Raw genomic sequence first — 10,437 nt, forward strand, 5'->3', positions numbered from 1 at the left:
TGGAAGAGCGCTGAAGGAATTAGGATCAGGGACAAAACTTTGGGGCGAGATGGTCCCTCCAGCACCTGAACTTCCCTGAGACGGATAAAGCTCCCTACCCTGCCCAGCATAACCACCTTGATTTTCCCTGTACAACCCCCGAGGGCTAAACCTCCCGTTCCCTCTGCCCCTATGTTTCCCATACCTCCCTCTCCTGCTCCAGTAGGTTTGGAAGCCCTCCGGGTCTGACTCCTCATCTGCAACCTCTCTCTCCACTGCACTCTCCCAGGAGCAGAAGTCTCCTCTCCTCCAGCATCCTCTACCACCCCCACTAGATCCCCTGGTGTGGCCTTGTCCTCCTCCATGGCCTGCACCTTACCCTCTCTTCCCTCTTCCAAATGCTTGTCTCTCCCTTTTTGACTATTACAAACCGTTTGTTGCCGTCTAAGAGGAAAGGAGTTATAGTCTCTCTTCATAAGCTTTTCCCTCTGACCATTCGCATAGCAAGCATCCGTGGAGTGCCCCACATGCCTACTTTCATGACAATACTTGGGGATGCTATCCCACTTGATTTTTTGACGCACTTCCCTTCCTTCAATATCAATCACAATTTCCTCCAAAGGTGACTTGGATATGTCAATCTCTATACACAGCCTTGCAAATGACAATCTTCTTTGCGAGATGGTTGCTTGGTCTACCTGAATTGGCACCCCTAGAAGACTCCCAGCGAACAGAGCTGACTTCTCGAACAAATGAATGGGGAGACCGACAAGATTACACCAAATAGCTGCAATCGGTGACTCAAAGAAAGGATCAAAGTCCGTAGTCCATTTGAAAACTCTCATTGGGTGTCGATCTATAAACCATACTGGCAAACCATTGGGACCACGTAAAAGTTTGGCATAATATGACAGAATGTTGAACTGTATTAAAATGTGTTTAGCATTGATGTAGCTCCAAGAGTACTCACCTATAAATTTAAACCCTGGAGAGCTTTCTGGATATGTTGAGATGACGGAATTGAGTGAGAGAACTTTCCCACTACTGCATACCCTAGTTTTTCTGCCAGGAAGGAAGTATCTGAGCCTGAAAAATAGATAGAGGGCAGTCCCGAGCTCTCCCCTGCAATCCCGATCCTCTTAATCGTATCTGGTTCAAAGCCTCCTTCCGTTTGAATCAAAGCCTCCTTCCGTTTGAATTAAAGCCACTACTCCCAGCACTCCCTTTCCCTTCTGCCCAACCGTAGGAGGGAACACACCCTTTTATATCCCAGACCGAAGTAAGTCCCTATTAAGCGGAGGAAAATCCCCATTAAGCGGAGCAAAAGCAGACCCTTCACTCAGGAAACTACTAGACAAGTTTGTCTCCCCTGTTCTTGTCCATCCAACACCAAATTTCTCACCATCTGAGCATCCCAACACCAACTTCTCCTTAGGTATCAGGAACCCCATATTTTGCAGGGGTTGTGCCTCATGAAGGTCCAGAGCTATATCCGTTTCTGCCAAAACCAACATCGACATCTCCACACCCTCTGTCCTGCCCTTCACCTCAACCTCCGACCCCACAGAATTAGTGGAGAGCCGTGATTCCCCAACAAACAAGATTTCTTGTGCCATAGTCTCAACCACTTCCTTGCAATAACCAAGAAACTGCCCCCCAAGGTCCTCTGGCAAGCTATCGTCCTGATCGGAGAGCCCAACAAGCCCTACCTCCATCACCCCAGAGGAACTCCCATCTTCAGATTCGCGTCTTTCCAATGATTGGCCTTAATATTTCCGTTGGCCATTCCATTCCGGATGTACATTTGAACCTGCCAAACCAAATTGAAAGGTTTGAAATTTACCTGCTCATGCCGGCTTCTATTTCGCTCTGCCCAAATGAACCAGAAAATGAGGTACGGCATGGCTCGAAAAATATGTTTCCTACCCCGTTGCTGGATTATGTGCGACCATACTTCAAGTCTCTCAGGGATTGTATCATTGATTCGAAGGGGGGGGGGGGAAGAGCCCTCGAACTAGCCATCAAACTCCCTCCAAATACTAGTTGCGCCAAGTCCCTGGATGAAGAGATGTTAGAGCGATTCGGTATTAGGTCGTCGGGGGCAGCATTGGCACTTAGAGGCCATCTTAATCTTTCTCCATTGGAGCTTTGAGTCGATCGGAATCCTGTTCGACAAAAGCCGCCATTTGAAAATGGCAATAGACTTGGTGAGTCCGGCCTTCCAAACATCATCGAGGCCTGGGATGATCGGCCTTTGAGAGCGAATTGTCTCCCAAGTCGTGGACAGCGAGAACTCGCCTAGCCGGGAGAGGTTCCATCTCGGGACATCTGGCACTCCCATGACAATTGGGGTGTCGAGGATTTGCGTGATCATTTGAGGGGGGAGACCGGCTTGGTCCTGAAGGAGTCGGAGTTTGGCCTCATCCCACGTCCCTTCCCTAATGAAATCCGAGACCATGGTTGAAGATGCACCCCTTTCATCAAGGTAGGACCCCCTAATAGCGGTGTTACCCAGCCAAAAGTTGTCCCAAAAATAGATCTCTCCTTGCCCCACCACCCATCTAATATGTGGATGCGCTTGAGCCCGCACCTTCAGAAGCCTCTTCCAGGTTGGACTATGATTTCCGGAAGCGTTAGCCGCGAGGGGGGACGTGGTGGAGCAATATTTGACCTTCATGTATTTTGCCCAGAGGGAGCTTTGCTCGCGAAAACGCCACCACAATTTAATGTTAAAGGCTCGGAGAACCTCCCTGAATTTGCGGACGCCGAGTCCCCCTTCCTCCATCGGGAGACAAATTTGGTCCCACCCAATCCAATGCGTTCTTCTCTTCTCACTCGTTGCTCCCCAGAAGAACCGAGCCAATTGCTGGTCCAGTTGCTTGAGGGCACCGACTGTTGGTTCAATGGCTTGGAAGATATGGAGAGGCACCTCCTCGAGGGTACTTTTAATTAGTGTGAGCCTTCCTCCAAACGAGAGGTGTCGGTGCGCCCACCCTGAGATTCTAGCCGCGATCTTTTCTCGGAGGAACATAAACATATTTGTACGCTTGCCACCCCGGTAAATTGGAGGCCCCAAGTATAGGAAAGGGAAGTTACCTCGAGTGAAGCCCCCTTCCGTTTGAATTAAAGCCACTATGCCTTCATACTTTTCGGCAATGTAGAAGTTGCTCTTGGCGAGGTTAATTTGCTGCCCCGAGACCTCCGCATAATCATCCAGACATGCTCTAAGCTCACGTAGGGGGTTCGCAGCCGCTTGGGTAAATATGATGATATCGTCGGCATAGGCGAGGTGGCTGATCTCCAAGCAGTGTCGGGTGGCCTTGTATACCATTTCTTTGCATCCCAGAATAAGCTTATCGAGCGACCGTGAGAGGTAGTCCGTAGCAATCACAAAGAGAGCCGGGGATATAGGGTCGCCTTGTCTTAAACCCGTTGTTGATTTGAAGAAACCCGAGGGGACCCCATTAATGAGAACTGAGAACCAGCAGCGACTTACACATCTCTCAACCATATCAATCTAGGGGTCCGAGAATCCCATTCGACGGAGAATCTTAAGAAGGAAAGGCCATTGGACTCGGTCGTAGGCCTTGGCCATGTCGATCTTGACGGCAACATTTGGGGCTGGGGCGCGTCTCAGGAGCTTGTGTAGCAATTCCTGAGCAAGAAGGACATTATCATTCAGCAGTCGTCCCTTCACAAACCCGCTCTGATTTGGGGCGATAACCCGTGGGAGGATCGGGGTAAGCCTTTTCGTGAGGACCTTCGTAAGGATTTTATTGAAGACGTTGCATATGCTAATGGGGCGGTAGTCTCCCCAAGTACTCGGCGAAGGTTTCTTAGGGATGAGGACAATGCTTGTTGCCGTGACACTTCGGGGAAGAAAGGCCCCTTGGAAAAACTACCTAGTGGCTGCGGCCACGTCCTGTCCCAATGCCCCAGCATGCTTGAAAAAAGATAGCGGAGAATCCATCCGGACCTGGTGCGCTGTCCCCCGAGATATCAAAGACAGCTCGTTTGATCTCATCCGCATCCGGTGAGTTCGCGACCATCCGCACTAATTTTATGAATGCGCATCCGGATTCTCTTCTACTTGACCCAACTCTGATAAAATCTGGTGTTCTTGTCTCCCTCCGCGAGCCAACGAAGGGTTGCTTTCTGACGCCAGAAGTCTTCCTCCATTTTGAGGAGTAGGATGTATTTCGCAATGCATTTGTTGATCCTTGTCCTGTTCTCGGCCGACGCCATATCCTCAAAATCAGTTTGGGCCTCAGCTATCTGTGCTTCCATGTCCCTGAGATTGCTATGGATGTTACCAAAGACTTCATTGTTCCACCTCTTTAAGGCTTTTTTAACCGGAGCCAGCTTGATCTGGAGGTTGAGAAGACCCTCGGCCTCCGTCGGGATAGACCAAGTCTCTTGAACGAGATTGGCGAACCCCTCATGTCGAGTCCACATATTTTGGAAATTTTCAATGGTCACGGCGAAATCAACCATCTCGCGCTGTCTATTGGTGTCACTCCTGATTCTGTCCCCCAGTGAAAGGATTGTGTTAAAGTCACCCCCAATAAGCCATGGCATCCTCTCGGTCGTATGTGCGAGTTCCCTCATAGTGTCCTAGAGGAGGTACCTTTCTGCCCTTGTACATTTGGCGTAGACCGCCGAGATCGCAAGCGGACTAGCCAATCAAGGAGGCGAGAAGAGCCCATGAAGAATTTGCTCCTTGTTATTCTCAATCTCAAAGTTAGCCCCTTCTTCCACGAAAATCCATATCTTTCCGTTAGTGTTCGAGCCTTTGTACACCATCCCAAGTGCCCTCGAAAATCTCTCCGGGTTGGGTGTTGTTAGCGGCTACATGATTGCGAGACAATTAATATGATGAGAACTAATTAATCTTTTTAATACGATTTGGGTAGTCACATTCGCGATTCCCCTAACATTCCAAAACATGAAATTAAGGGACATGATTAACAAGGGCGGTACGTACCCGGCAGGCATGAAGGCCCCCCTTGAAATTCGATGAGCTGGAGATTGTTCGTTCCTCGGCTTGAGTCCGCCGTCGGACTAGAAGAGCCATCGCCAACTTCGTTCCAATTAGATTGCATGTCCATCTCCGAGGGGACAACCTCCCCACACTCCTTGGCCGCAAAGTCTTCACTCTCCATGAGAGAGTAATATTGGTTAGTACTTAGGATGTTCCTGGGTGTCCTGCCCCCTAGGCTCCCGCCGCCCCTTGCCGAGGCTTGTCTTACCGAACCCTGCATGCCACCTCGCCGGGAGGTGAACGATACTCGGGGCTCGTACGTTAAGCCCATCGCTGCACCCTTGTCTCCACCCGCTTGGGTGAAGGTGGTAAAGGCCGAGCCAGGGCGAAGGAAGAGGCCCTCTCTACCGTGCCGATCTCCTTGCTTGGCACGAAAGTCCAGCTCTCTCCTACACGGTCTTGTTGTAGTTCTCCCATGATGTCCGTTCTGGCCCAACCTGGATCATCCTCCGCCTTTTCCATCGGGATGGTCACCAAATGGTCAGCCGCACCTTTATTCTTCCCTTGTTGTCTCCACGCATTGTTGTTCGAAGTTTGTTTCGATTGTCCTTTCTTCCCTTTCGAATGTTGGTCTCCAGAGGGGGCCTGTTTGGGTGCGGCATTGTTGTAGTTCCTTTTTGCGGGCCGTTCCGTCTTACCCACCGCATAGCACACCTCGCTCTTGTGCACCACATGTTTGTACTTCTGGCAATACGAGGGAATTTTGTCCCACATTACTCGTTGCACTGTTTCTCGTCCGCAAATATCCAGAATGATCTCCTCCGGAGGAGGCCTCGTAATATCAATTTCGATCCAAATACGGGCGAAGGATAATCAAGTCTTGTCTGCTGTAGCACGGTCAATTTAAATTGGTGTTCCAAGCAACTTGCCGATCGCGAATAGGGCCGAGTGGTCAAAAAGATGAATTGGGAGTCCGATTAGGTTGCACCAGATCGCCGCGATGGGAGATTCGTAATAGGCATCAAATTCCGGGGACCACTTGAACACCCTCATTGGGTGCCTATCAACAAACCACACGGGAGTGCCTTTGGGGCCACTAAGCAACCAAGCGTAATTCGCAATAACCTCAAATTGAACAAGAATGTGCTTCGCATTAATATATTTCCATGTAAAACCTCGGCTAAATTTGATATTATCAAGAGCTCTTGGAATTTGAAAAGACGCCGGGATTGAGTGGGAGAACTTACCGACGATGGCGTGGCCGAGGCTTGTTGCCAACTTCTCGGTTTCCGAGGCTGAGAAGTAAATGGTCGGGGTGCCATTTGAAGAGGAAGTGAATCCTATGTTCTTGATGGATTCGGGAATGAAGACTTGGGGCCATCTTCTTTCGATTGATCACGCTATGGTGGCGGTTCTGGGAACAAAACTCCCTTTGGGCAAAATATATGACGGCTAAGTATTGCCACAAAGCGTCCCCACTCACGGCTAGAGCGAAGGGTGGAAGTAGGAAGAGGCTCCTGAGGGCCCGAATACTTGCTCACCCACACATGCGTTGGGTGGTGGGAGAAGGAAATGTATCTTTTTGGGATGACTTATGGCTTGGAGATGCTCCTTTGAGGGAACTTAGTATGGACGATAGGGGTGGACCTCTTGTGCGCGTCGCGGATTTCATTATGGAAGGGAAGTGGAACGAGGCCAAATTGAGGCTGATTCAAGCGCAAGCCGGCTTGACACCTCAAGTGGTGCGAAAGATCCTTGACACACCTATCATTCCGGATGGACCGGATGTCCCGAGATGGAGACTATCTCGTAATGGGGAGTTCTCACTCGCCACAACATGGGAAACTACTCGAACCCAAAGACCTACCATCCAAGGACTTGATGACATTTGGAAAGCGGGCCTTACATCCTCTATGGCCATCTTTATTTGGAGACACATATCTAACCGAATCCCGGTGGACACTAAGCTCCAGTGGAGGAAAATGGAGATGGCATCTAAATGCCAATGCTGTCCACATCGGCCGGGCATTGAATCCCTGCAGCACCTATTCATCCAAGGGAGTGGAGCTTCCGCCGTTTGGAGGGAATTCGACTCATGGTTCGGGGGTTCTTCACCTCCTCTCCGGATAAATGACACCATCCCTGATAGGCTTAAAGTTTGGGCGCAAAGAGTTCGGCGGCAAGGCAGGAAGCACCTCGGCAGGGCTATGCCGTACATCATCCTTTGGTTCCTTTGGGCGGAACGCAATAGGAGTCGCCATCAATCGGTAAGGTTTAAGCCATTTAACGTTGTTTGGCAGGTGCAAACGTTCATCAGAAATGGCATGACAAATGGGACTTACAAACCGAAGCACTGGAAGGGAGTTCTCCTTAAAGTCAATATTCCGAATCAGGCTGAGCCACGGAGGTCTAGGCCGCTTGCGATGGCCATCAAGTGGAACCCACCAGAACAACCATGGATCAAACTCAATACGGATGGTGCGTACTGTGAGGATACGGACAAAGCCTGAGGAGGAGGGATCGTGAGAGATCATAGGGGACACATGTTGGCAGCCTTTGCGACCCCACTCGAGGCACACTCGGCCCTTGAGGCAGAGCTACTTGCCATTCAAGTAGGGCTGAACCTGGCCATGGAATTCGGGTGACCAATCTGGGTGGAATCGGATGCACAAAAAACAATCAAGCTGATTAATGACTCATGCTGGGGGCCGGCCCACCTCTACCGAGTGACCTCGCGGATCAAACTCCTCAAGCACCAACAGGACATGCGCTTCACCTTCATCCATCGGGAAGGTAATAGCGCGGGAGATCTCCTTGCTAAAATTGGTATGGAGAGGATTGATTTTTGCAGAATGGGAGCCGGATCAGCACCAAGACACCTCGCAGCAATCGTGCGGATGGATGCAATCGGAACCCCAAACATCAGGGTTCAAAATGAGGAGGAAGAATGGGGATGACTGGCGGTCGAGAGGATTGTAGTTTGTTTGGTTTGGGCTATTTGTATTTTGCTTTTGGAAGGGAGTATGATGAGATCCGGACCTGTTGTCACGGACCGCATACTACTCCTGCCTTAGATTTCGGGACACCACTTCTGGGTGTAGCCATGCATTGTACTACTCTCCTTGTGAAATATAGGGATGAGGGACCCACGATTCCTCCACCGTGAAGGTGTTTGAATAAAAAAAATGGCCTACAAACTTTCATTGTACGATCTCTGTTAGATAATTGCATCAAGATAGGATCATTTTCATCGATATAACATCATAGCAATTGTCATATCTTAACAGCTTATTTGGAATTGCTAAGTTTGACCACATTTTGTTTCAGTTTCAGTTTCAGTTTCATAAAAAAAAATATATGTTAACAGTTTATTTGAATCATAACTCTTATATATGGGTTTACTTGGCCAACAAGCAATCCTTTTGAATTAAAATTGCCCACAATTATACATTTTGTGATGTGTGTAACGTAATGATATCAAAGACAAGATCATTTTGGTCAATATAACAGAATAGTCATGGTTGTCTCGTTGAATTTCATTTAGAGCATAACTATTTTTATTTGGCTTTACTTTTTTTTTTAAATTAAAACACCCTAAGGGGCGGAGGGTTGAGGCGGACCCACACATGTGCATTACCCGGAACCATTTGCTACAGCCAAACATACTCTGAGTCGCCCAAAAGTGATGACTCGCCAAGACATGACAATTAGAGTACAACGAGGGCCTCCCTAACAACTAGGATGGTCATCTAAATACTCTCAAAATCCAATTACCATTTGATGCAGCCTTTGCATCCCCAAAAAACTTGTCCATTCACCTAGCTAAGGCCCGCAATCGGGATACCTCCGCTAGGGACATGCCCTCCTGGATCAAGGTCCTCGATGAGGCCCTCTATCTCCCGGTTGGGGGCCCACATGTGACACTCATGGAGCTAAATCTCGAGTCATTCGCACCCGATGGAACACTCACGAATGTCACCGTAGCAACATTCCCCTTCAAATGCCACTCCTCAACGTGTGGAGCCTTGGTGTGCATATCGCCCTCATGCACCTTTCCCTTCCTCTTCCTCGCCAATTGGAAGCTATCCTCATCCACACTTGGGTGACTCCTACTAGCCACTCTTGACTTCGACGATCCCGCACCCGATGTACCCTCAATGTTCTCCGTGTGGTTGTTACTATCTTTGGCCTTCTCCAAGTGTCCAATGGACGATGGAGTGCCGACCCAAGCATCGGACTTTGGGCGCCACTCACGGCGGATGATCTTGGCGGCATGGCTCGAGTGGTTCTCCTTGGATGATGCTCGGCGATCCTTGTCTCTGCCCCGAGCCTTTCTTCCCGCTGCATGGCAATCCTCTTTCTCGTGCCCAACATGTTTACAATTAGTACAAAATAATGGGATACGGTCCCATGCCACTTTGTACCTTGAATCTTTGCCTCGGATATTAAGGATGATCTCTTCCGTCGGGGGAGTAGAGATGTCAATCTCTATGCAAATCCTTGCGAAGGAGAGCCGGCTTTGATGGATTGTGGCATGATCGGCTTGTAGTGGCTTGCCTAGTAGTTTACCGATTGCCATGAGAGCCGATTCCTCAAAGAGATGCGCCGGGATTCCCATAATGTTGCACCAAACGGAGACAACCGGCGACTCAAAAAATGTGTCAAAGTCCGGCGCCCACTTGAACACCCTCTTCGGGTGGATATCAACATACCAATTGGGGTTCCCATTGTAGCCATTTAAGACCTTAGCGTAGTCGGCCATCGCTTGGAATTGAATTAAGATGTGCTTCGCATTCAAGTATATCCAAGTGAAAGAACCCACTAATCCCAAACTTCCAAGGCTTTTTTGGATTTGGGAGGGAGATGGGAGCGAGTGTGAGAACTTTCCAATGACGGCTAGCCCTAGCTTCTCCGAGAGGTCGTCCGTTTCAGAGTCAGAGAAGGTAAGGGATGGTGTCCCTTCAAAGCATCCGGCCTTCCCCACAGCTTTAATCTTGGTGTCATCCAAAGGTATTGGCTCGGCCTTAAAGGGCTCGTGCATGGCTGATTCTCCTCCCACGCTCCCCGACCCCTTTTGGGGATGGATTACTTTCGCCACCTTCCAAGCTCCCGCCGGCGGCACCAGGATTTCCGGCGAATTTTCCGTCAGCCGGGCGTCGGGAGGCCGGTCCCCCTTGTGTTCACCATGTTTTTTATTAAACACCTTTACGGTGGAGGGTTCATGGGCCAAACAATCTAGATCTAGGTGTACAAAATTATTAACAAACACACTAGAACAAGACGTCAGAGAGTACGGTGGGGATATGCCTGGTCAGGCTCAACACCTACGTACCCTCCGGTATGCAATCAAATCTCGACCGGTGTATCCTTTCTTGCGGGGGACCCCCTTCAAACCTTGCATTACTCTCGGATGTCACTACTCATTCAGAGGTTGGGGATTCCCATATCGTCCGATCGAACAATGGCTTTAAGCAATC

At 49.5% G+C, this 10,437-nt stretch overlaps 1 protein-coding gene across 1 annotated transcript; it reads left to right on the forward strand.

Moving 5' to 3' along the window:
• Nucleotides 1-6,405: 6,405 nt before the first annotated feature.
• On the forward strand, nucleotides 6,406-7,470 carry LOC121749477. Its single transcript, XM_042144048.1, has one exon. It carries the CDS (start codon nucleotides 6,406-6,408, stop codon nucleotides 7,468-7,470), a length of 1,065 nt encoding a protein of 354 aa, XP_041999982.1.
• Nucleotides 7,471-10,437: the final 2,967 nt, after the last annotated feature.

This window comes from Salvia splendens, chromosome 9, assembly GCF_004379255.2.
Source record: "Salvia splendens isolate huo1 chromosome 9, SspV2, whole genome shotgun sequence".
In the NCBI taxonomy this organism is placed as follows: domain Eukaryota; kingdom Viridiplantae; phylum Streptophyta; class Magnoliopsida; order Lamiales; family Lamiaceae; genus Salvia; species Salvia splendens.